Source organism: Myotis yumanensis, unplaced genomic scaffold (assembly GCF_028538775.1).
Source record: "Myotis yumanensis isolate MYYU_CA2020_CCGP unplaced genomic scaffold, mMyoYum1.0.hap1 SCAF_2, whole genome shotgun sequence".
Taxonomy (NCBI): domain Eukaryota; kingdom Metazoa; phylum Chordata; class Mammalia; order Chiroptera; family Vespertilionidae; genus Myotis; species Myotis yumanensis.
Genome location: NW_027223753.1, coordinates 175,006,575 through 175,032,623, shown reverse-complemented (window position 1 = coordinate 175,032,623; position 26,049 = coordinate 175,006,575). Strand labels below are relative to the sequence as shown.

Below are 26,049 nucleotides of genomic sequence, written 5' to 3'. Positions count from 1 at the left end.
AACATCAGCAGAACAAAAATAGACCCAGAGACATAGAAGCATGAACAGACTGTTAGCCTCAGAGGGAAGGCAAGGGAGGGTGTGTGAGAAGAGATCAACCATTGAACTTGTATACATCCTTTTTCACTCCGTCCCCCACAAGCCCCCCTTCTGGCAACCAAATCTCAGTCTGTTCTCTGTATCTGAGTCTGTTTCTGTGTTGTTGGTTCATTTATATTGTTCTTTAGATTCCACATATAAGTGAAATTATATGGTATGTCTTTCTCTCTGACTTATTTAACTCAGCACAATATCCTCTAGGCCAGTGGTTCTCAACCTGTGGGTCGCGACCCCTTTGGCGGTCGAACAATTCTTCCACAGGGGTCGCCTAAGACCATCTTGCATATCAGACATTTACATTACGATTCATAACAGTAGCAACATTACAGTTATGAAGTAGCAACGAAAATAATTTTATGGTTGGGTCACAACATGAGGAACTGTATTTAAAGGGCCAGAAGGTTGAGAACCACTGGCCCATCCATGTTGTTGAAAATGGTAAAATTTCATTCTTTTTTTTTTTTTCAATCCTCACCCAAGGATATGTTTTATTGATTTTTTAGAAAAGAGGAAGGGAGAAAAAGAGAGAGAAAAACATGGGTGTGAGAAACAATGATCGGTTGCCTCCCATATGTGCCCTAACCAGGGATCAAACTCGCAATCTGGGTATGTGACCTGACAGTGAATTGAACCTGTGACCCTTTGGTGCATGGGACAACTGTCCAATCAACTGAGCCACACTGGCCAGGGCAGATTTTGTCCTTTTTTATGGCTGAATAATAGTCCATTGTATAAATGTACCACATCTTCTTTATCTATTCACCTATTGATGGGCAGTTAGGTTGCTTCCATACCTTAGCTATTGTAAATAATGCTACAGTGAACATAGTGATTTCTTTTTTATTTTATTTTAGATTTCTTACAATAAATACCCAGAAGTGGAGTTGCTGGGTCCTTCTTTGTCTCTTATTATTGCCTTTTTCAAAAGTCTTTTGTCTGGTATAAGTATTTCTACTTCAGCTTTTTGTTTTGTTTTGTTTTGTTTTGCTTCCATTTTCATGAAATATCTTTTTTCATCCCTTATTTCCAGTCTCTGTGTCTTTCCATCTGAAGTGAGTCTCTTGTAGACAGCATATGTATGGGTCTTGTTTCCTTATCCATTCAGTTACCCTGTGTCTTTTTATTGGAGCATTTAAAGTAATTGTTGATAGATATGTATTTATTGCCATTTTATTATTCATACTTTTTATCTTTTTTTTCCTTTAAAAAAAAACAAACAACAACAACCCTTTAACATTTCTTCTAATATTGGTTTGGTGGTGATGAACTCCTTTACCTTTTTCTGGGAAGCTCTTTATCCTTCTAGTCTAAATGATAGATTTGCTGGTAGAATTAACTTCCTGATTTTGACAATTGTGTTGTGGTGATGATGTAAGAGAATGTCCTTGTTTATAGAAAATACACATTAAATAAAGGGTTATGGGGAGTTGTTCTTTACTTCAAGTTTTCTATGTGCTGAAATTGTTTTCAGATTTTTAAAAATATTTTAAAAATATAAAAGTAATACATGAGTGTTGTAACAAGTTTAAGAATGCAAATAAAGTTAATACCCCCTTCATCCCAATTCTAGTACCATCTTCCCTAAAGAAACCATTATTACCAGATTTATAGATATCTTTCCAAACCTTATCTATAATCATATGAACATGTAGTCCCTGGCTGGGTAGCTCAGTTGTTTGGAGTGTCATCCCAATACACCAAGGTTTCGGGTTTGACCGTGGGCACATACAAAAATAAGTGGAACAACAAATTGATGTTTCTCTCTCACACCTTCCCTTAGTCAATTAAAAAAACACATATGAACATCTAAATCTTTACCTCTCTCATCCTGTCAGTTATTAACTTTCCCCTTAGTGTCCTGCACTAAACAAAAATTCTTAATTTTTATAACATTGTACTTTAAAATAATTTCAGACTTAAACTTAAATAATTTTTATAACATTTTACTTAAATAATTTTAGACTTGTAGAATATTACAAGGAATTCTGCTCTCCCCTTTCTCCAGATTCCCTAAATGTTAATATTTTGCACATTTGCTATATCATTCTCTGTGTATTTGTGTGCATGTGTGTATATAACTTTTCCCAAACTACTTGAGAATAAGTTGTAGACATAACATTCCTTTATTTCTAAATACCCCAATATGTTTTCTAAAAACAAGGACTTCCCTTATATAACCACAGTACAATGATCAAAATCAGGATATATACACTGAGTGGCCAGATTATTTTGACCGGCCAGATTATTATGACCACCCCATCAGTACTTCGTTGGGCCACCTTTTGCCTTCAGTACTGCGGCAATTCTTCTTGGCATTGACTCCACGAGATGTTGAAAGATGATGCGAGGAATCTGACACCATGCCTGATGAATAGCACTGTCCAGTTCTGTGAGATTTGATGGTTGTGGAACCAGCTGCCTGATGGCTCTTTTTTTTTTTTTTTAATATATTTTATTGATTTTTTTTTACAGAGAGGAAGGGAGAGAGATAGAGAGTTAGAAACATCTATGAGAGAGAAACATCGACCAGCTGGGCTCTTTTAACTTCGTCCCACAAATGCTCAATTGGATAGAGATCTGGTGATTGTGGGGGCCACCTAAGCAAGGTAAAGTCTCCCTCCTGTTCTTGAAACCACTCCTGCACAATACGAGCACCATGGCATGGCGCATTGTTTTGTTGGAAGAAGCCATCTCCATTGGGATACGCCATCAACATGATAGGATGAACTTGATCAGCAACGATACTTAGGTATGTTGTGCTATTCAGACCTTTATAATGATCTGGCCCTCTACAACTTCAGCGGGAAATTATAGCTACAAACGTCAGGTGATCATAATAATCTGGCTACTCAGTGTACATTGATACAGTATTATTATCTAATCTATAGAGTTTACCCAATTTTTGCTAATTGTACACCAATTTATTTAATTTAATTTATTATTGATTTTTTAGTCCTTACCTGAGCATATTTTTTCATTGATTTTTAGAGAGTGGAAGAGAGAGGGAAAGACAGAGAGAAACATCGATGTGAGAGAAACACATCAATTGGTTGACTCCTGCACGCACCCTGACCAGGGCCGGGGCTGGGGAGGAGCCTGCAACTGTGGTACATGCCCTTGACCGGAATTGAACCCAGGACCCTTCAGTCCACAGGCTGACGGTCTATCCACTGAGCCAAACCGGCTTGGGCACCACCAATTTATTTTATAAAAAAATTTTTAAATATAGGATCACACTAAATTGTATTTAGTTGTCTTGCCTCCTGTAATCTGGAACAATCCATCGGTCTTTATCTTTCATGACCTTAACATTTTGGAAGAGTACAGGACACTTTTTTTGTAGAATGTCCATTTCGGTTAGTCTGGTGTCTCCTCATGATTAGATTCAGGCTATGCATTTTTGGCAGGAATGTCATAGAAGAGAGGCTGTGCCTTCTCAGAGCATCTGATCAGGAGGCATGTGATGTCAATTTGTCCTATTACTGGTGATGTTAACTTTGATTACTTGGTTAAGGTGGTGTCTGCCAGGTTTCTACGCTGTAAATTGCTGTTTTTCCCTTTGTAATTAACAAGTATCTTGTGGAGAAGCAATACTTAATTCTTATGTAATCAAAATCATCAGTGTTTGGCAACATGATTTGTTCTTTTGAAGTGTTTGAGTCCTTCCCTACCACCAGTAGGTGACAGATTTTCTGCAACTTTCTTTTTCTTTTTTTATTGAATTTCTTGGGGTGACACTGGCTAACAAAATCATATAGGTTTCAGGTGTACAATTCTGTAATACCTCATCTGTATAGTGTGTGTTCACCACCCAGGTTAAGCCTCCTTCCATCACCATTTATCCCTCCTTTACCCTCTTTTACCTCCCCCAGCCCTCTCTCCCTCTGGTAATCACCATACTGTTGTCTGTGTCTATGAGGGTTTTTTTGTTTGTTGTTTTTTGTGTGTTTGTTTTTGCTTAATCCCTTCATCCTTTTCACCCAGCCCCACAATTCCCCTCCCCTCTGACAGCTGTCAGACTGTTCTCTGTCTATGAGTCTATTTCTAATTTTTTTGTTAGTTTATTTTGTTCATTAGATTCCACATATGAGTGAAATCAGTTGAATCCATCTAGAATTCATCCTTATATGTGTTGTATAGGAACACAGTCTTCATCTTTCTCCATATAGTGAACCAGTTTTTCCAACATTATTTACTTAACAACCTATCTTTTCTTCAATGATGGTGGTGCCACATTTATTGCATATTGTTTTCACTTATATATTATGTATTACATATTATATATAATATATTATATTATATTACATTATATTTATTAATACATGGGTCAGGTTCTCTATTGGTCTACTTGTTCTTGTACCAGTACCAAATCTGGTAGGGTAAGCCCCACTCTTTCATTTTTTGTTTAAATGTATTTTTATTATTGATTTCAGAGAGGAAGGGAAAGGGAGAGATAGAAACACCAATGATGAGAAAGAATCATTGATCAGCTGCTTCCTGCACACCCCACACTGGGGATTGAGCCCGCAACCTGGGCATATGGCCTGACCAGGAATCAAACTGTGACCTCCTGGTTTATAGGTTGACACTTAACCACTGAGCCACACTGGCCGGGCTGAATATTCTGAATACTTGGACTTAGAAAGCATATGTTGTCTAGTTTGTTGTCTTTCACTTGGACCCTTCCAGGTGTCAGGTTATTTTGGCCTAGAAGTTCATATTCCCCTGGGGGTGTCAGCCATCTGTCTGGCAAGGGTGTTGGGAAAGGTCTGAAGGCCTACAGTTCATATCCAGTCCTGGGGATTCAAGGAAAGTGGAAGGAAAGAGCCCTAGGGCAGAAAGCATACAACATCACAATGGATCACTCCCATTTGCTGCCTCCCACCAAGCTGTTTAAACCCTTTAAGCTCTTAGGGAGAAGCAGGAGGGGAGGAGGTAACTGACATGCCCTCAGGTTTTGGAAAGAAGTAATAAAGTTGTGGCTGCCAAGGTGATTCAGTGACCTTCTCGTCTATTCCTTTCCTAGCAGGAATGTTGCACTACACTGATATTATCGCTAGAGAACTTTGATAATTACTTATTTTTATAGAAATTGAGTCACATCATTCTGCAATTTGCTTTTTTTCTCTCACCGATGTACACTGTTGTTTAATAGCACACAATGTTCCATGATATGGATGCACCAGCACTCATTCAACAGTTCTCTTTTTGGTGGACATTCAGGTTGTTTCCCTCCTTTTTTTTTTTTTTGTCCCTAAAAACAGGTTTGTTTGTATCCTTGACTGTATTCTTTTAAACACTTGTGTATTTATACCTATAGGATAACTTCTCCAATGTATGGTGAAGGAACCTAAGAAAACAATGGTGCTCTGGCCGGTGTGGCTCCGTGGTTAGAGTGTCTGCCCTGCTCACTGAAGGGTCTTGGGTTCAATTCCTGGTCAAGGGCACGGACCTAGGTTGCAGATTCAATCCTCAGCTCTGGTCAGGGTATGCACAGGAGACCACAATAAATGTGTCTCTCTCACATTGATGTTTCTTTCTCTTTCTCTACCCCTCCCTCCTGTCCACTCTCTCTAAAATCAATGGAGAAAACATCTGTGGGTGGGATAGAGGAAAGAAAGGGAGGGTAACTTTTTACTGCCCACTGAATACCCATTAAGACTTTATATCCTAACTATGCATTAATTTTACAATATTAAAAAATAATTAAAGCACAACCATGTGACCATATTTAATACCACAGAACTGTGCACTTATAAATGGTTAAGGTGGTAAATTTTGTTATGTATATACCTTACCACAATTGAAAAAAAGATATAATTAGTCCGGACCGCATGGCTCAGTGGTTGAGTGTCGACCTATGAACCAGAAGGTCATGGTTCAATTCTCCATCAGGGCAAATGCCCCAGGATGCCCCGGGTGCAGTAGGGGGCATGCAGGAGGTAACGATCAATGATTCTCTCTCATCAATGTTTCTATCTCTCCCTCTCCTTTCCTCTCCGAAATCAATAAAAAAAATATTTTTAAAAAAGATATAAATTGAAATAAACCTTGTGTGATCTCATCATTCCCTAGCTTGAAAGCCCTCTAATGACTTTTCAAAAGTTTTCAAGTAAATTTGAAAATCCTTAATAAGATTCTAAAGCCCTGAATAATTCAGCAACTTTCCTTTATTCCCTGTAAGACTCCACGCTTTCTAACTCATGGTGTCTGCACACACTGTTCCCTCTGCTGGAAACCTTCTCCCTCATCCCCTGCTTAGCTAATGTTTAGTTCTTCAATTCTCATTGTTCAGAGTAGCTATCTCTGACCCTTCCCCCAAGATGGTCAAGTTCCCTTATCATAATAATTGCATTGAAAAATGTAGTTTCTTATAGCTATTATCATAATTACATTTTAAAAATCTAAATAAAAAAATGAATAATAGCCCTAGCTGGTTTGGCTCAGTGGATAGAGCATCAGCCTGCAGACTAAAGGGTCCCAGGTTTGATTCTGGTCAAGGGCACATGCCCGGGTTTCGGGCTGGATCCCCAATAGGGGGCATGCAGGAGGCAGCCAATTAATGATTCTCTCTCATCATTGATGTTTCTATCTCTCCCTCTCCTTTCCTCTCTAAAATCAATAAAAATATATTTTTTAAAAAAATGAATAATAAAGATCTAAACAAATGGAGAAACATACCATGTCTGTGGATTAGAAGATTCAATATAGTAAAGATGTCAATTCTCCTCAAATTGATATACAGGTTTAATGCAATTCCTATAAATTTCCCACCAAAACATTTTGTAGATCTAAACAAGATTATTCTAAAATTTATATGGAAAGGCATAGGAACTGGAATAACTAAACCAATTTTGAAAATAAGAATAAAGTGAGAGGAATCAGTCTACACAATTTCAGACTTATATAATACAAGGGGCCCAGTGCACGAATTTGTGCACCTTGAAAGGAACTGTGGGCCACGAGGCTGCATTGGGCACAGGGGCAGGTCTTGCGGCCCATCCTCTGCACCCCCACCTGGCCCCTCCCCAGTCCCGTCTACCGGCAGCCCTGCTCCCACCACCACCACTCCCACACTCTGACAGCGCCACCCCGCTCACACCTGCTGACAGCACAGAGTGAATGGGGCTGGCGCCAGCCAGCAGTGGATGCAAGCAGCGGTGGCTGCCGGCCCTGATCACCCCTCAGGAGCAGGGGAGGGGGTGGAGAAGCCCTGAGGGGCGATCGGGCGGCTGCCACTGCTTGCACCTGCTGACAGTGCCGAGTGATCAGGGCCGGTGCCGGGCACTGGCAACAGGTGCGAGCGGGGCCAGCGCCAGCAGCAGGTGCGAGTGCCAGGTGGGACCACAGCGCACGGGAGCAAAGAATTTTCAGTAACCACCAGAGGCTCACCCCAATGACAGTGACCGGCGCCTCGCCTTGGTCTGGTGCCCCCGCTCACCTCCACCATCCCACCATGGCTGACCTGCACCATGTTCCACACTCTGCCACCTGCTGCCGACGCCCACCATGTTCCACATGTGCCCCCTGGTGGTCAGTGCATGTCATAGCGACCAGTTGTTTGGTTGGTTGTTTGTTCTGCCGTTTGGTCTATTTGCATATTAGCCTTTTATTGTATAGGATGTCTTCAGTAAGCAAGGTTATTTGATATTGGCAGGACAGATACACAAACCTATGGAACAGAATAGAGAACACAGAAACAGCCTTGTACAGGTACAGCCAACTGATTTTTTAAAAATGTTTGTTTTTTAAAAAAAGTATTTTTTTAATGTATTTCAGAGAGGAAAGGGGAGGGAGAGAGAAAGAGAAACATCAATGAGAGAGAACCACCAATCTGCTGCCTCCTGCATACGTGGGGATTGAGCCTGAACCCTGGTATGTGCCCTGACCAGGAAGCGAACTGGGCATGAAATGATGCTCAATCAACTGAGCCACACCTGCCAGGGTTCAACTGATATTTAAAAAAATATATTGATTTCAGAGAGGAAGGGAAAGGGAGAGAGAGATAGAAATATCAATGATGAGAGAATCATTGATCGACTGCCTCCTACATGCCCCCTACTGGGGATCGAGCCCACAACCCAGGTATGTGCCCTTGACCGGAATGGAACCTGGGACCCTTCAGTCTGCAGGCCAATGCTCTATCCACTGAGCCAAACTGGCTAGGGCCCAACTGATTTTTGACAAAGGTGCAAAAGCAATTCAATGGAGGATGGATAGTCTTTTCAACAAATGGTGCTGGAGCAATTGGCTATCCATAGAGGAAAATTTTAAAAACCTTGACCCAAACCTCACACCTTATTAAATTTTTTTCAAATGAATCAAAGATTTAAATGTAAAACTTTTAGAGGCTAACATAAGAGAAAATCTTTGGGCTCTAGGGCTTAGTGAAGAGTTCTTAAAATGGTTCCAAAAGCATGACCCATAAAAGGGAAACACAATAAACTGAGGTTTTGATGTGTTGGCAAAATGTGAAAAAGAAAGGAACACTTGTATACTGCTGATAGGAATGTAAAAATTTTCAGCTGGTATGGAAAACCTGACTAAATTAATATAAAATTACCATATCATCTAGCAAATCCACTCCTGGGTATGTACCCAAAAGAATTGAAAATAGATATTCAAGCAAAAACTTTTAAACAAAGATTCATCGCAGTACTGCTCATAATAGCCAAAAGGTGGAAAAAAAACAATTTTTATAAGCTGATGAGTGAATAAACAAAAGTGATATAGTTATACAATGGTATATTATTCAACCAAAAAAGATAATTAAGTACTGGTACATGCTACAACATAGATGAACCTTGAAAATATTAAGTGAAAGAAGCCAGACACAAAAGTCCACATATTGTATGATTCCATTTATATGAAATATGCAAGAATATGGAAGTCTATAGAAACAGAAAGCATATTAATGGTTTCCAGGGATTGAGAGGAGGAGGGAATGGAGAGTGACTTTTTAATGGATATGGGGGTTTCCTATTGGGGTGATCAAAATGTTCTAGAACTAGATAGTAGTAATGGTTGTATAACATTTTGAATGTACTAATATCACTAGTGGTAAAATTTACTTATCTGTATTTTACCACAATAAAAATGGTGAATTCTATTGTATATAAATTATGCCTCAATAAAACTGACATAAAATACTAATTGTGACATTAATGGATGCTAAAACTTGTAGATAAGATTTTTTTGATGAAGATTGGGATGCTTACATACACTCAGACTATCTCCCCACAAATGTACTTATTTATTTACAAAAAGAAAAAATAGCATTACAGTGGAAAAACCTAGAAACCTTACCTGTGATAGTTTATTTCATGTGTCAACTTGGAGTATGCTTTGGGATGAGATTAACATTTAAGTTGGTGAACTGTGGTTAAGTATACTGCTCTTCATAATGTGGGTGGACCGCATCCAATCAGTTGAAGGCCTGAGTAGAATAAAAAGACCAGTCTTTCCAGCAAGAGGGGATTCTCTAGCAGACTTCCTTCAGATTTCACCTGCACCATTGGCCCTCCTGGGTCTCCAACCTGCTAGCCTGCCGGGGTTCTTGTTCTGGCATCTAGAAGGGTTCAGGAAATCTGGAGAAGGCTGTGTGTAGATTAAACAGGAGTCCAGAGACGAAATATAATTTTGAAAGGCATTTGGGGGTCAGAGGAGCCTAGTTTGAAGAAAACTAAGGTCTAAGTTCTCCTTGTTTCAGGGCCCCATGCTTTTTATTAACACAATTTGTTCTGAGGCGAGGCAGAGATATACACTTAAAAGGGTCAGAGTTTGGTACAGAGTCCATTGTCAGAATGGGGGAATTAGCCTATGGCTGTTCAGGTGTTTGGCCAGTAGGAGGCAATAACATGTAGATTAAGATGCCCTGTGCTGTCTGGCAGCCAACAATCATCCCTTTTCAGGTTTGGGGAAATTCCCTCAGCCATTCCCAACAGGTGACTACATGTGTGACTCAACCCTGTTCAGTCCCCAAGTTCCATCAATCTTTTGATGAAACTCTTGAATGACATGCTGGAATTGGCTTCCGGCACTAGCCCACACTGCAAATTTGAACTTGCCAGCCTTCATAATTGGGTGAGCGAATTCCTTATAATAAATAAATAAATGAAAACATAAGTAAGGACATAAACACACACATAGCTAAAGATACATCTCTTATTGGTTTTGCTTCTAATTGGAGAACCCTAACATACCACTTCAATCCAATGATCAAAGTTAATATCACCAGTAATAGTAACTGACGTGCACATCCTAATGTAATATAGTGAGAAGGCTACATTACTTATGTGGTAAACCTGCCAAAAATTAATATCCTGAATCTAATCATGAGCAAACAACAGATAAACCCAAACAGAGGGACATTCTACAAAATAACTGGCCAGAACTCTTCAAACATGCCAGTGTTGAGAAAGACAAAAAGGAACGAGAATTGACTTCTGATCAAAGTGTGAGCCATTTTCTCACCAAAGTACCAGCCTTTCAAGACAGAGACTGTCTTTTTAGCTCTGTACTGCCCACCCCCTTCCTTATGCCTGGCACACAGCAGACCAGCCAAGCTCCATGCCATTCCTTAGCCCTGTCTAGGATACCTACCCCTGCTGGGACCTAATTCTGGGCCCTCTGGGGCTGAGCTGTCCCTTCCTGTCCTCAACTGCCTGCCATGCTGCAGCCCTACCACCAGAGTGCTCCTAGCTGGGCCTTAGAGACCCATTTGCTGTCCCCACAAAGCCCCTCTTCTCCCTTGGTGTCACAGCCTGCACTGCCCTGCCCCTTCCTGCAGGATGCTTTATGCCTCTTGCAGAGCTGGAGCTGCTGACCTGTCTCTTCTGTGTTTGCCTCAGCTAAGACAGCCTTCCCAGCAGGATCTCAGGGCGGTCCAGCTTCCCGGCAAAGCTTGGCTACTACAAGTGTGTTATCTAGTCTCTGACAGGAACGCCATCTTCCTGGGACACTGTCCTACATTCAAACTCTTCTCAGGACCAAAGAGGACCTCTTTGGCCATTTCTGTGTGTTTGAGGCCCCCTAATGATTGCTCCCTGCAGCTTCAGCTTTGGCCCAAGGGACACATATAACGTTTGGTTCATTTGCAGAAGGGGCAAAGCACAAAACCCCCTTGGGCTCCTGGAGGACTTCCCTGGACTGGTGCTGCCTGGAGACCTGGAGCACCTGGATGGCCCATCCGCCCACTCACCAACTACTGTTTCTCCCTAAACCTGTAAGAGGGAGGCTCACTCAGCATGAGGCTGAAAGCGGTTCAGCAAAGAAAGGAGGACAGGTGTCAGTGGAACCAGGGCTCAGGTGGTGTGGAAAGAACTAGTAGAATGCAGCTGGAGCTCGCTGTGGGCTGCGTCATTGTGACGGTGGCTATGTTTTCCGTGTCATCCTTGTGCATTTCCACCCATGAAGTTCCCTGGGGAGAGGCCAAGGGAAGGCCACCATGCTAAGTGGTTTGAGCAAGGGAAAGGGTGTGGTTAAGGGCTCAGGTGCTCAAGGAGACAGGGGATTCCCCTGGGCAGAATGGTGGGGGTGGTGACTGGATAAACTGGGGAAGGATGAAAGCTGTCTGCTTGAAAGCCCACTCCCCACCTGCTGCCCCCTACTCTCAGCTCTCCTCAAGTTCTCTTTGCAGAATCCGAGTGTGGCCTCTGCAAGAAAGCTTGCCAGGGCGACTCTCTAACACAGTCACCTCCCAGGACTCCCAGACTCTCTGTCAGGGACTGGGGAGAGCTTTTGCAGCACAGCAATTTCAAGTCGCAGGACAAGTCTGCCAATATCAAGGAACCTGTTTACAAACAGATGTTTTCGCCTGTTGCAGTGATGGGGTGGGGGGGTCATTGCTGCGGGTGGGGGGGGTCATTGCTGCGGGGTGGGGGGGGGGTAGTCTGCCATCACTAGAAGGTTCTGCAGGCTGGAAGGCCTCACTCCCAAGGTGGTGGGTAACTGAAGCACAGGGAGTTAAGTCCTGAGGGGGTGATCCTGCCCACTCTCCCCACCCCCGGAAAAAGTGGGGAGATGGCTCTGCAGTGGTGGGAAGGCTGATTGCTTCCTGGTGGGGGGGAGTCGCTGCGGTGATGAGGACCCCTGCTTGGAGTGAGTGGTCACTGAGGGGGTCAGACAGGCTGAGGATACCTGCAGGGCAGGGGAAGGTTTCTGCAGCGAGGAAGGAGCGCTTTGAAAAGGAATGGGGGTGGCCCGCTGGGGCTTGGGGTCCAAGGGTAGCAGGGAGCTGGGGTTCGCTGCAGTGAGGAGGGAGGGTTACCGCAGAGATGGAAAGCCTAGCTAGGGCTGGCGCGGGGCGGGGGCTGATACTGGGAAAGCTGTGGTCGCTGCGGTGTTGGGGGGCGGCAGGCTGAGCAGCTCGGGGGTATCTGCAGGCCGCCTCACTTCCTGAAGGACAGAAAGGTGGGGCCTCGGGGGCCTGTCTCGCACGGATGGGGGGCTGTGCGGCGGCGGGGACGCGGTCCCTGCAGTGCGGTACGGGTCTGGCTGGAACGGCCAGGGTTGGCGCGGAGGCGGCACCGCACACAAAGAGGGAGGGGGTTGGAAGACGGGGAGCACCAGCCCCGCCGCAGCGGCAGGCGGGGCCGAGGCGAGCCAGGGGGCGGCCTTTCCGAACGGGGGCGGGACCAGCATCCTCGGGGCCGACGCCCCGGCGCGGACGGAGAGCAGCCGCTGCGGACGTCCGGAGCGGGAGCCCCGCAGGTGCCCAGACTGAGTGCCCCCCGGGCGCAGAGGCGGCACCTCACCGCTGGTCCCGTCGCGGCGCCCAGAACTCGGCGGAGGACGCGGCGGTGAGGCCGGGGCTGCCTGCGGGACGGGACGACCCCGAGAGCCGGCCCGCCGCATCCCAGCCAGCTCGGCCGGCTCCGGGTGGGGAGGGGCGCCCCGGACGGACTCCCTCCGCCCCTACACTTCTCCCGGCCTTGCCGCCGAAAGACCCCCTCCTTTCGCCTCCCGACCTCGTTCTCCCCCACCCAGCCCCCTACTCCACTCCGGCCGCAGTCTCTCTCCGCATCCAGGTCAGTTGAGGCGCCGGAGAGAGAAGGGGGTGGGGCAGCCCTCCGGCTCCCCATCCCGCCGCGCCCCTGCTGTCCCTGGCTGGGCTGGGGGCACCCAGCAGGATCCTGGCCCTTTAAACCCTTGCTCCCCACCCAGAGCATCTTCCCTCTCCCCACCCGCGCCACTTCCGACAGCTGGCAGCCGCGGGGAGCCCTGGGGGGCCGGCAGGTACGGGCGGCGGGGCGGCTGGGAGCGGGGGATGGAACAGCTGTGACACCCCCCTCCGCCCCTAGAGGAGCTGCCGGCGGGACTGCTCGGCGCCCCGAGCGCCGGTTAATCATTAACCCTCCGCGCCCCGGTTCCGCGCTGCCCGGAGCTGCGCTCGCCCGGCTTCCCAGGTAACGGGCGAGGGTGCGGGTCTCGCCCCCTGCCTCCCTCCGCCCTCCCCTCTGCACCCTCGGCCGCCCGAGCCCGGCAGCCGGACGCCCCCTGCAGGCCCCGCGCTCTTGCCCGAGTTAGGAAGCGGCGGGCTTTCCCGAGCGCGGCGGGTCCGCGCGCCCCTCACCCGGCGCCCTCCCCAGGCACCATGCCCGGCCTGTACTGCCCCTCCAACTGGACGCCGCTGCCCCTCACCGACTCCTGGGTCCGGGCCTGCGCCAACGGCCCCTGCCTGAGCCTGCGGGCCCGGCTCACCTACCGGAACCCGCAGCCGCAACCGGTGGATGGTGAGGCCCGGAGGGGCGCGGGACGGTGGGGCGCGGGCGCCGCGCGAGATCCGACGCCGCCTGTGCCCCCACCCAGGCGTGTTCGTGTACCCGCTGGCCGAGGCCGAGGTGGTGTCCGGCTTTGAGGCGGAGGCGGCCGGACAGCGCGTCTCCTTCCAGCTGCAGAGCCGGCGGCGCTCGCAGGCGGCTTGCTGCCGCGCGCTGGGGCCCGCGCTGGGGGCCTCGACGCCCCGCCGCTGCGCTCAGGGTGAGTCCCGGGAACCCCGGCCCCGCCCCCCAAACCCGCCGAACTGCCCCGCTCTGCGTCCGCCCCACCTCCTGCCCCCCGCCCCCAGCCCTGATTTTTTTTTTTAATTCATTGATTCATCCCTTTATCCAACAGCTGTGGATTGGGCACCTGACGTGCGCCAGGTGCTGGGGGACTGTGACCCAGGCCTGACCCACGGTTTTCAGCCAGGGAGACAGGCACAGCAGGCGTCACACATCTGTTTTCCCCGCCGGAGCAATAGCTCCTGAGCCTGGGACAGGGTGGTGGTCATGTCCACGTCCCAGCATCTTGTACCGCAGAGGGGTTCAGTGAGCGCTGGGTGAGAGGGAAGCCCACCCCTGTGTTAGGTTCCACGGCTTGCGCTCCATTCTTTTCTTGACTTTGTGTACTTTCCTTGGATTTCTGCGCATGGGATTTACCGTCCGAGTGAAAAGAGGGACCGAATCCAGTGGTGCTGAGAGTTGGCATAAGCCCAGCAGGTAGTTAGAAGCCAGAGTGAGGAATGTTCCAGAAGGAAGTGGAGCCAGCATTTGACTGAAAGGGAGGAGGAGGCGGTGAGGTGGAGGAGAGGGGGAAGGCACCAGGCAAGGGCCGTGGTGTAAGCGAAGGTTTGGAATTGAGTGCTCGCTTCGGCAGCACATATACTAAAATTGGAATTAAGTTGTCCTGGGTGATGTAGTAAAACACCTGGTGTGTGTAGAGATTGACACTTCGCAAAGCCCAGTCCCTGGTAGCACCTTGTCCGAGTCCTGAGAGGTCTGAATGCGATTGTTGTTCTCCTTCTCCCTCTTATAGGTGATGAAAAATAACAGCAATGGTCTCTTACATGTTAGGTGCTTTGCATATATTATTTCATTTATTCCTTGACCTTTGAGATATAGTTATTATGACCCCCACATGGGGGAAACTGAGGCTCCTCAAAACAAGAGAGTTACCAACAGACAGAGTTAGAAGCCACAGAGACAAGACTCACACTGTGCTCTCTCCACACTGTGTGGCAGCGGGCTTTCTTCCTTCTTTTCCTCCCATCTCCACCCCCCGCTTCATTTATTCAGCAAGCAGTTCTCAAAAGAATGGATAAGTGATGATTATGGGAAAGTGAGGTGGCGTAGGGCTGTAAAGATAGTCTGGGGCCAGACCATGGAAGGCCTTGACTGTCACGGCACACACCTGGCCATTTTTCCTTTAGCAACCGTGGTGACTCCACACACACTTCCCCCCGGTCCCCAAATAAAACTATGATCTAAGTAAAATGGTGTGCTTGGTATGCAAATACAGCTTTATGTCCTCTAGCCAACTTCCAAGCAGATTACTGCTCCTGAACTCCTCTTGGGTAGAAAATCCTGGAGTCATTCCCAGTGGGCAGTGGGAACTCCTTACTATTCATGAGCAAGGGATTTGTGGGTCCCAGGCTACAGGAAGTGTCAGTCCACCAAGATGGTCCTTTAGGAAGATGATGTCCAAAGGTTGAATAGACAGGGGCAGAGGTCCAGAGGGCATGGGTCCCCCAGAATCGGCATCATGTGAATATGCCCTGATCTCCTCAACTTCCATTAGCAGTGCTGTCACTGCTCCCTTCCTGATGACAGCAGACCCTTTTACCATCCATCTACTTCTTTCTACTGTCCTTTGTCCCATGCCTCCATCCTGTATCACCAATGCACTAGCCCTGTGGTCCGCAAACGGCGGCTCGCGAGCCACATGCAGCTCTTTGGCCCCTTGAGTGTGGCTCTTCCACAAAATACTACGTGCAGGCGCGCATGTACAGTGCAATTGAAACTTCGTGGCCCATGTGCAGAAGTCGGTATTTTGTGGAAGAGCCACACTCAAGGGGCCAAAGAGCCGCATGTGGCTCCCAAGCCGCGGTTTGCCGAGCCGCAGTTTGCCGACCGCTGCACTAGCCTGTTGTCTCTCCAGTACCCCTTGCCCAGACTCCCCTGACTCAGTGCCTGCACCCACCCCTACCTTCCCTCATCCTCTTCTGCTTCCAGCCCCCTCTGACCCCTTTTCTCACTCATCATAGGTCATCTTGTCTTGGATCTGGCCCAGGCCCGGTCCACACTGGTGCTGCCCACCGGCCTCATCACCCCGGCCGGCACCATGACAGTGACCCTGTGCAGCAGCCGGGAACTGCCCTCAAGGCCTGATGGGGTGCTGCATGTGGCTCTGCCCTCCGTGCTCACCCCACTGGCCCCGCCAGGTCCGCCGGGCCCCCCCAGACCTCCGGGGCTCTGTGACGACAGGTTGGGCCTATGGTGATTCTCTTCGTCCCTCCCTCGGCTTCTCTGGGTCTAGTGCGGGTGAGGGGGCTTTGGCAGGGTGCCCCTGGGCAATGGGCAGGGTGGAGCCGGGCTGGGGCCAGTCAGCCAGAGGGGCTAGGGGCCTTGGTAGTGGCCAAGTGACCCTCCTCGTGCTCCCTTCCAGCCCTACCAGCTGCTTTGGGGTGGGCAGCCCTCAGGAGGAAGGTCTGGCCTGGGAAGAGCCAGCTGCCCCTCCGGACGTGTTCTTAGGCCCTGCCCGCTGCCCTGCCCCATACACCTTCTCCTTCGAGATGCTGGTGACTGGGCCGTGCCTGCTGGCAGGTGGGTGCCCCTCTCAGCGCAGCTGATGGGAAATAATTCAGAGCTCAGGGATGGGAGGAACACGGAACAAAAAGGAGAGAGGGACCTAAGACGTAGGAACCTTGTCTCACAGTGCGAGCATCCTCTGGAACCACTATACAAGCACCGCCCCCACCCCCGGCCACCCCGGGTTTGTCAGTGTCATTTATTTACCTACCACCCCACTCACCTGTGGGAAAAGAGAGGCTGACTGTGAGGCCAGTGCAAGAAGTGGGGGAGGGTGCTAAATCAGCAATTAGGTTGACCAGCCAGGAACAGAGCTGGGAATCTGCCTCCTAAACCATGAAACCATGCAACCCCCCTCTTGTCCATTGGAGCCTATGGCCAGGTTCTGAGAGCTGAGCTTAATCAGTCGTGATCCTTGGGCCCCCCTCCTCCCCTGCCCCAGCCCCCATGGTCTGGGAAGGTGGTGTTTATGCTCTTAGTGCTGACTTGGGGTGGGGCGATCATCACCCCTCCCTGCCTCTATGTCCCTCAGGCCTAGAGAGCCCCTCTCATGTTCTACGGGCAGATGCCCCACCTCACGCCAGCTCTGCAGCCACCATCTGTGTCACACTGGCAGAAGGCCACCGCTGTGACCGGGCCCTGGAGATCCTGCTGCACCCCAGTGGTGAGGGAATGGGGCGCACAGTGGGCCGGCTCTGACCAACTCCGGGGCCACCTCAGTAGCATTTTTCAAGCATAGATTTCTGGTCCCCTAGCCAGATGGACCAAGTCATCTGTAAGGGTGGGCTTGGTGGTGTAGGGAGGCTGGACCTACAGGGTCCTCCCTGGACAGCAGAACTGGGCAGTTAGGGTCCAGAAACAGGGATTCCCCTGACAGAGCTGTGTCCCCTCCTCCCCAGAGCCCCACCAGCCGCACCTGATGCTGGAGGCCGGCAGCCTGAGTTCAGCAGAATATGAGGCCCGAGTGAGGGCCCGCCGGGATTTCCAGAGGCTACAGCGAAGACACAGTGATGGGGACCGGCAGGTATAGCTGCCGGGGGGCCCGACTTGGCCCCTGGCCTGGCTGCTGGGTGCCTTTGTGCATGAGGAACAGGCGAGCAGACTCATGTTGGGATGAGTAGGGGGCTCTGCTCACAGTAGGAACTCTCAGTCCCACCACCACCATCCCAAAGGGCTGGTGAGTATTGTCTCCAGAGGGCCCATACAAGCCTCCCTGGACTGTCTCAGAGAACGGGGGCTCAATCTGCCGTAGGCAGAGGACAGCCACCTGCCTCTGCCCTGGCCTTTATTCATGTGACCACAAAAAGGTGACTCATTGGGTGGATTAGACAGAAAAAGGCCCCAGGGCTGAGTCCCGCTGCCAGCCCAGGTGGGAGTTGCACTAAGCCCGGCCCAGGGTGACTCTGGCTCCCATGTTCAGGTGTGGTTTCTGCAGCGACGCTTCCACAAGGACATCCTGCTGAACCCTGTGCTGATGCTGAGCTTCTGCCCGGACCTGAGCTCCAAGCCTGGACACCTGGGCACAGCTACCCGGGAGCTCCTCTTCCTGCTGGATGGCAGCACTGTCGCACACAAGGCCTGTGGGGGGTACCGGGGCAGGCCTGGGGCAGTAGGTCTGAGGTTGGCTGCAGCGCACGCGCGCGCATGCACGCACGCACACACACACACACACACACACACTCAGAGGTATCTCTCCCAGATCCAAAGTGCCTATCTCATACATAAAGTAGGATTGTTACCTAATCTCAAAGCCAAGTGTCATACACACCTGCAGAGTCACAGTCACAAATGTCTCCCTAACACTCTCCATTCTCACTCACAGTCTTTCTCACACAGTCTCTCACACACAGGGCCTCTCCCAGATCCTCATCCAGGCCCTCATTTTATACACAACCTGCAGAGGCAGGTCATCTGTGTCCCTTTCTCTCCACCAGTGCCCAGGGGCCTGCCTCACACCGTCCTCTCTGCCCTTCCCCAGGATGCCCTAGTCTTGGCCGTGAAGTCACTCCCGTCCCAGACTCTCATCAACCTGGCCACGTTTGGCACGGCAGTGCAGCCCCTCTTCCCTGAGAGCAGGCTTTGCGGTGATGTAAGTGTGGTCCAGGAATTTGGGGGCCTAGTGGAGATGCTCAGCTCAGCGCACCCAGCCTGTGCCTTCTCTCTGCAGGACGCTGTGAAGCTCATCTGTGAGAGTGTTGAGACCCTGCAGGCTGCGGGAGGTCCCCCAGATGTGCTGGCTGCGCTAGACTGGGCCATGAGGCAGCCCCAGCACAGGGCCCACCCTCGGCAGCTGTTCCTGCTCACTGCTGCCTCGCCTGTGGCCGCCACTACCCACCAAACCCTGGAGCTCATGAGGTGGCACAGGGGGGCAGCCAGGTACGAGGTGGGCAGAGACAGGTGACTGAGATGAACCCCCTCAGAGGCTCTGAAGGTCACAACTGCCTCCCTTCCTTCCTCAGGTGCTTCTCCTTTGGGCTAGGGCCTGCCTGCCACCAGCTGCTCCAGGGTCTGTCTGCCCTCAGCAGGGGCCAGGCCTACTTCCTGAGGCCAGGGGAGAGGCTGCAGCCCCTGGTGAGCTTGAGCCTGGGCCCTGTTCCCTACTCCTTAAGTCCTTCTCCCAAGTGACACTGAGGCAGAAGCAGAACCCAGTCCCGTTGTGGGGTCTCCTGGCTTCTTCCCCACTCCAATCCCTACTCTCCCTTGAGATGCCAATCAGGGGAGTAGCTACAGGTGTTGCTGCGGGATGCTTCAGGGGGCTAAAGGTGAGGGGAGCACAGCTTCTGACCACCCCCCAAATATTATTCTCAGTTGTGTCCTGGTTCTGAGTCAAAGCCTTGAAAAGCCTTTTCTCATTCACATGGTAGAGCTCAGGCCAAGAGACAGACCAAGCCCTGAGGCCTGAGCTCTCAGTCCCCTTGCTTGTTCCTGCCCCCATTCCTTCCCCTGACCCCAGCCTGACCCTGCTCCCCTCAACTAGAGACTAGACAGATGGGAAGGGCAGCCTTCCTGCTCTGTCAGCTGAGTGGCACCTCTCTCTCTCCCATGGCCGCTCCTCACAGCTGGTGCAGGCTCTGCGCAAGGCCCTGGAGCCTGCTTTGAGCGACATCTCTGTGGACTGGTTTGTGCCAGACTCGGTGGAGGCCCTGCTGACCCCCCGGGAGATCCCAGCACTCTACCCGGGGGACCAGCTGCTTGGTTACTGCTCACTCTTCAGGGTGGATGGCTTCCGGCCTCACACCCCCGGGGTAGGCCTGGGCTGGGGTGCGGGCAGTGGGCCTGGGATGGCTGAAGCCCTTGCATCTCTTCCAAACCCTTCCTCCATTTCCCGTGCCTCTCTGCCAACCTCTCCTACGACCTCCAGGCCTCCTCAGAGACCACACTGGGCCCTCCAAGGTGACTGCCACCTGCCTCCTCTTGAGTCTTCCACTGAGTTGTCCTGTAAAGTGTAGCCCTGGGCTTTTTTTTTTTTTTTTAATATATTTTATTGATTTTTTACAGAGAGGAAAGGAGAGGGATAGAGAGTTAGAAACATTGATGAGAGAGAAACATCGATCAGCTGCCTCCTGCACACTCCCTACTGGGGATGTGCCCGCAACCAAGGTACATGCCCTTGACCGGAATTGAACCTGGGACCCTTAAGTCCGCAGGCTGACGCTCTATCCTCTGAGCCAAACCAGTTAGGGCTAGCCCTGGGCTTTTACCACAGGTCACTAAGTCACACAGACACAGAGAACAGCTCCAGCATTTGCTATGAGGTTTTTGTCAAAATTTGCTCACTCCTTCCCTCAGTGCCCTACAGAAGGCACCGTCCGATTATTTCCTGTAACATTCAGGGACAGGCGCAGCACAGTCTAGATCAGTGGTTCTCAACCTTGGCTGCACATTAGAATCACCTGGGAATCTTTTTTAAAATCCTGATTTCTGGGCCTCGTCCTCCAGAAATTCTGTTTCTTTGTTATGGGGTGGGGCCACAACATTAGTAACAAAGAAACAGAATTTCCGGAGGATGAGGCCCAGAAATCAGGATTTTAAAAAAAGATTCCCAGGTGATTCTAATGCGCAGCCAAGGTTGAGAACCACTGATCTAGATGAAATCTCAGATCCCAACTCTGCCAGGTACTAGCCATTTGATTTTGGGCAAGCCACTTCACCTCTCTGAAGACCATTTCCTCAAACGGGTTTTTTTTGTTTTTTGTTTTTTGTTTTTATAGGGTTGTTGTAATTCGAGGTCATAATACTAGTATACACGCTCTTGGTAGCATACTCGACACATCGGAGTTAGAGATGTGGTAGTTATTTTTATTATGAAAAGCTTTCTCTCTTTAGAGGAACTAAGCATGCTTCTCCCTTTTTGATAATGGACTGTTTGCCTTTTTGCCTGGTTGCCAGGAAGCTCAGGGCCAGACCTGAAGCTCAGCCACAGAAGCTCTGTTAACCCCATGGTTAGCATGGCTGCTTCCTCTTCCTGAGAACTGGGCTTTCATTTCTGGTTTATTAACTTCATTGCCTCTTGCAGTTAGCCATCTTAGATCCTGTTTGGAAAGAGGTAGCATAGAGCTACAATCTGGCTTTCCCCCAAATGACTATTTCTCTAGGGCCAAGAGCCTGGCTGGCAGAGCTTGGGCGGCTCCATGTTCCCATCCCCAGAGGAGGTGCCTTCTGCCACCAGCGCTGGCACTGAGCCCACTGGCACCTCAGAGCCACTGGGAACAGGCACTGTGCCAGGAGAGCTGTCCAGTCCATGGGCTGCTGGAGACTCAGAGCAGAGTGAGTGCTGGGTGTATGTGTGTGGCTGTGCTAGAAGAATGGGCCAGGGGAGGGGCCAGGGCTGGGTCCATTCTCCTGCCTCCATTAGGTACTGATGCTCTGACAGACCCAGTCACGGACCCTGGACCGAACCCCTCTTCTGACACAGCCATATGGCGTCGCATCTTCCAGTCCTCGTACATCCGGGAGCAGTATGTGCTCACTCACTGCTCTGCCAGCTCTGAGCCAGGCCCAGGCTCCGCAGGCAGCAGCGAGTCCCCTGGCTCCCAGGGCCCTGGCTCCCCCGAGGGCAGTGTTCCCCTGGATCCCCCCTCGCAGCAGGGCTGCCGCAGCCTGGCCTGGGGAGAGCCTGCAGGTTCCCGCTCCTGCCCCCTGCCTCCGCCCCCACTGGCACCAGTCAAGGTGAGAGTCAATCCACATCCATTTACCATACATCCAGCAACACTTCTTGGCCATCTGCTGTATGCCATACATGTGCAGTGGTTACATTAAGTCTAGCTGAAGAGCTGAGTGGGTAAATCTATAATGATGCCATGCAACATACAGGGATGAGCACAGGGACATGGTGCTATGGGGACTGAGAGTTCAGGTGACTAACCCTGTCTCAGGGAGTCAGGAAAGCAAGAGTCATATCTGGAAAAATAAGTAGAAGTGAGCCAGACAAAGAGGGACACGGCCTGAACAAAAACAAAGACAAGTAACCTCCAGTGAGAAATAGTGTGTAGTGACGTGACTGGGAGGGGGCCAGAGGCCATGGGAGCCTGGCCTTTTTCCTAACCGCCACTCAGGGTTTCAGACAAAGGGACATGTGGCCAGTTGTGTGTGTATGTACCATGGCCAGGAGCTCTGCATTCCCTGGCCAATGATCCCCCTTGTCACATGCAGCCTGGGGCCTTGAGTGCTGAGGTGCTGAACCGTCGACACAGAGCGGCTCTGGCTGGCCGAAGCCTCTCATCACCCCCCGGCCAGGCGAACCCAGTCCCTGGCCGTCCCCGGCACCCCTCTCTGGGTGCAGCACCGGATGGGCCAGGCCCTGAGTCGGGGCAGCAGCTGGGACAAGGCCTGGATGACTCAGGTAAAGGTTGGATGGAGAGTTGGATTCTGACACCAAGGAGGCCTTGGGAAGGTGGAGCCCAGGGCACCACACCGCCTGTCCCTGCCATTGCCTCCTCAGGAAACCTGCTCTCCCCAGCGCCCATGGACTGGGACATGTTGATGGAACCACCCTTCTTGTTCACGGCTGTCCCCCCTGATGGGGAATCCGCACCCCCAGCAGTGCCACTGCCTCCGCAGGCTCCACGCTGCCACGTGGTGATCCGGGCCCTGTGTGGGGAGCAGCCTATGTGCTGGGAGGTGGGTGTTGGGCTGGAGACACTCTGGGGGCCTGGCGATGATGGCTCCCTGCCTCCATCACCCCACGAGAGAGAAGGTGCTTGGGACCAAGCACTCCATCGGCTGACAGCAGCTTCTGTGGTCCGGGACAATGAGCAGCTGGCTCTCCGAGGGGCTGAGACCATGGCTGACTGGGGTGAGTTGCTGGTGGGCCCAAGGGGCCTGTATGGGGCAGAGTGGCAGAGGTATGGGTCTGTTTGGTCACTCTCTATACCTCACCTTGCACATAAACAGTTTGAGATGGCTCATCCACATTGACAAGGGGGAAAATTAAGCAGGGCAATGGGGAAAAAAGGATAACAGGAAAGAGAGAATGAGAATGAGGTTTTATTAAAGACTAGAGGCCTGGTGCATGAAACTCGTACACTGGGGAAGTGGGGGGTGGGTCCCTCAGTCCGGCCTGCGCCCTCTTGCAGACTGGGAGCCCTTGGGGGATGTCTGACTGCCACAGAGGTGAGAGAGGCTCCCGCCACCACCTCTGCGCTCGCCAGCCATGAGCCCAGCTTCTAGCTGAGCGGTGCTCCCCCTGTGGGAGCACAGTGACCACCAGGGGGCAGCTCCTGCATTGAGTGTCTGCCCCGTGTTGGTCAGTGTGCATCATAGCAACTGGTCGTTCTGCAGTTTGGTTGATTTGCATATTAGCCTTTATGCCTGTGGGATTGAGCCAAAACCAGCTCTCGGACATTCCCCCAAGGGGTCCCAGATTGTGAGAGGGCACAGGCCAGGCCAAGGGACCCCACTGGTGCACGATTGGGGCTGGGGAGGGGCACGGGAGGTTGCCAGCCAGGGAGGGACCACGGGAGGACTCCAGGGCATGTCCGGCCTGTCTCGCTCAGGCCCGATCAGCTGGACCCCAGCAGCAAGCTAACCTACGGGTCAGAGCATCTGGCCCCTGGTGGTCAGTGCACATCATAGCGAGTAGTTGAGCGGCCTTAGCATATCATTAGCATATTATGCTTTGATTGGTTGAATGGATGACCGGACACTTAGCATATTAGGCTTTTATTCTATAGGATGCACACCATAAGGTTATGTGCCTTTGCAAGTATGCGACCCAAAATTGGCAAGCTTCTTAGCAGCCAATAGAGGGAAATGAGATCTTGTAAGGATTTCTAGGGCCCACAACATAAAAACAAATGTCACTCAGGAAGTCTGTTAAAACCAAATAAAGTTAAAATTTCAGTTCCTCAGTTACACTAGCTATATTTCAAGTGCTTAATGGGTACACATAACTAGTGGCTACCATATTGAATCATATAAATATAGAACATTTCCTTCCTCACAGGAAGTTGTATTGGACAGTGCTGAAATGAGCGGATGGAAAAGGCACTGGTCCATGCTTCCTGAGTGGTGTCCAGAATGTTGAATCTCTGGGTGGCCAAGAGGCCTAGCCCTGCTATGGATTAAGGGTTCAGCTTCACCACTTCTTGCCAAAGTTGGAGAGTTCAAGCTGGTCCTGATCCTGAGAAACTCTACTGTTCAAAAGTGCACAGAGAAGCTATGGGAACACTGACATTTTTTTCTGTGAAGCCCTAAGTAGAGGGTGGATGGTGGGAGTGCACCCCCTCCTGGTCAGCAAACTGCTCCTTGGTTTCACAGGCCATGCCCGGAGGTCCTGGCTCCGAGCCCTTCAGACAAGCAAGGTCAGCTCTGCCCCTTCCTGCTTCACCTGCCCTGTAGCTGTGGATGCTACCACTAGGGAGGTCCTGCCCTCAGTGCTGCAGGTGCGGAGCTCAGGTAGAGTCCCTCCCAAGTGACCTCTCAGGTGCTGGCCCTCACCTCACTGGCCACACGCCCAGACAAACCTCAGCCCTGTCTTCTGTGCCCCTGCAGAGCCAGTAGAGCCCCCAGGCACCCCTCCCGCCTCTCAGGGCCACCTAGATGCAGCTCTGCCCACAGTTGTCCACTGTAAAGGTAACACTCAACTCTGGGCAAATGGCAGGGAGCGCCTGAGCTTAGGGGTCACCACTGGCACTGACTGGCTCCATTGCAGGCCTTCAGGGAGGCTCTCTGGCAAGTGGCTCACATCCAGACCAAAAGGACAACTCCAAGTCTGCTTTGGAGGATCCTGCAGCCCCTACCCGAGGTCCTCAAACCATGTCCCCTCAGCCTCCTCTGAAGCTCAGCCTGGGCCATCGGAAGTCCAGAGGCCCAGACAGCCGTAGACTCTGCAGCCCCAACACAGGCCAGGCCAGTGACGGCAACAGTGAAGGCAGCAACCATGACTACTTGCCCTTGGTGAGGACTCGGGAGGTGGAGGGTGGTGTTGCCAGGGCCAGGGCACTGTCTCAGCTCACTTTCCCCCCCACCTCCTCTCTCCTCAGGTGCGACTGCAGGAGGCACCTGGCTCCTTCCGCTTGGATGCACCCTTCTGCACTGCGGTGCACATCCCACAGGAGCGCCTGTGCCGCGCCTCACCCTTCGCCGTGCACCGTGCCAGCCTTAGCCCCACCTCAGCTTCGTCTCCCTGGGCACTTCTTGGCCCTGGTGTCAGCCAGGGAGACAGTGCCACGGCCTCCTGCAGCCCGACCCCCAGCTCAGGCTCCGAGGGTCCAGGCCAGGTGGACAGTGGGCAGGGTTCAGACACTGAGGCCTCAGAGGGGGCAGAAGGATCGAGTGGTGCCGACCTGCGGGGCCGGACCTGGGCCACAGCAGTGGCACTTGCATGGCTGGAGCACCGCTGTGCCGCTGCCTTCGGCGAGTGGGAACTGGCAGCAGCTAAGGCGGACTGTTGGCTGCGGGCACAGCACTTGCCTGATGGCCTTGACTTGGCCGCACTCAAGGCTGCAGCCCGGGGTCTTTTCCTGCTGCTGCGTCACTGGGACCAGAACCTGCAGCTACACCTGCTGTGTTACAGCCCGGCGAACATGTGAAGGCTGCCCACTGCTGGGGTGGCGCTCCCCACAGAGTCAAGTCACTGCCACCCGGGCCGGCTTCTCGGTGCCGGGAAGGAGTAGGTTGGTGACAGCCTGCCCCCCACTGCTTCTCATCCCCTTCCAGAACCCTTTATCTCCCACAGAAAGTGCCTGCCTGTGCTCTCTCCCACTCCTTCTACCCCCTGCTCCTTCCCCTCTGAGCTCTGTACAGTGCAGTAAAAGAGGAGAGAGCCACAGCCCCCAAATCCTACGCAATAAAGTGCCTCTTAATACCACCTGAACGCGTTCTTTATCTGCCGCATCCATACCCCTCACTAGTTGGTCTAGGCACCTCCATGTAGGCTGCA

The 26,049-nt window shown here is 51.1% G+C and overlaps 1 protein-coding gene across 4 annotated transcripts; it reads left to right on the top strand.

Annotated features, from left to right (window-relative positions):
• The first annotated feature begins 12,793 nt into the window (after window positions 1-12,793).
• Window positions 12,794-25,971, top strand: VWA5B2 (von Willebrand factor A domain containing 5B2). 4 transcript variants are annotated; one of them, XM_070406692.1, is made up of 20 exons: window positions 12,794-13,127; window positions 13,401-13,505; window positions 13,689-13,832; window positions 13,909-14,079; window positions 16,124-16,343; window positions 16,525-16,682; window positions 17,200-17,331; window positions 17,567-17,691; window positions 18,088-18,756; window positions 18,835-19,043; window positions 19,127-19,238; window positions 19,727-19,912; window positions 21,263-21,434; window positions 21,523-21,836; window positions 22,320-22,509; window positions 22,609-22,962; window positions 24,426-24,563; window positions 24,660-24,740; window positions 24,820-25,064; window positions 25,151-25,971. In XM_070406692.1, the coding sequence occupies exons 3-20, from the start codon at window positions 13,694-13,696 to the stop codon at window positions 25,697-25,699; spliced, it is 4,164 nt and encodes a 1,387-aa protein (XP_070262793.1). In that variant the 5' UTR covers window positions 12,794-13,127; window positions 13,401-13,505; window positions 13,689-13,693; the 3' UTR covers window positions 25,700-25,971. The 4 variants fall into 4 exon arrangements, with proteins under 4 accessions (XP_070262793.1, XP_070262791.1, XP_070262794.1 ...); XM_070406690.1 differs by having other exon boundaries at window positions 16,124-16,355; XM_070406691.1 differs by having other exon boundaries at window positions 12,883-12,899; window positions 16,124-16,355.
• The last annotated feature ends 78 nt before the right edge of the window (window positions 25,972-26,049 follow it).

Excerpts from the sequence above, each read along its gene's own strand:
- VWA5B2 (XM_070406690.1), top strand. The coding sequence starts at position 13,694 with ATGCCCGGCCTGTACTGCCCCTCCAACTGGACGCCGCTGCCCCTCACC. Across the intron at positions 14,080-16,123 it reads GCCCCGCCGCTGCGCTCAGG|GTCATCTTGTCTTGGATCTG; the intron begins GTGAGTCCCGGG and ends CACTCATCATAG. Across the intron at positions 18,757-18,834 it reads AGAGCAGGCTTTGCGGTGAT|GACGCTGTGAAGCTCATCTG; the intron begins GTAAGTGTGGTC and ends TTCTCTCTGCAG.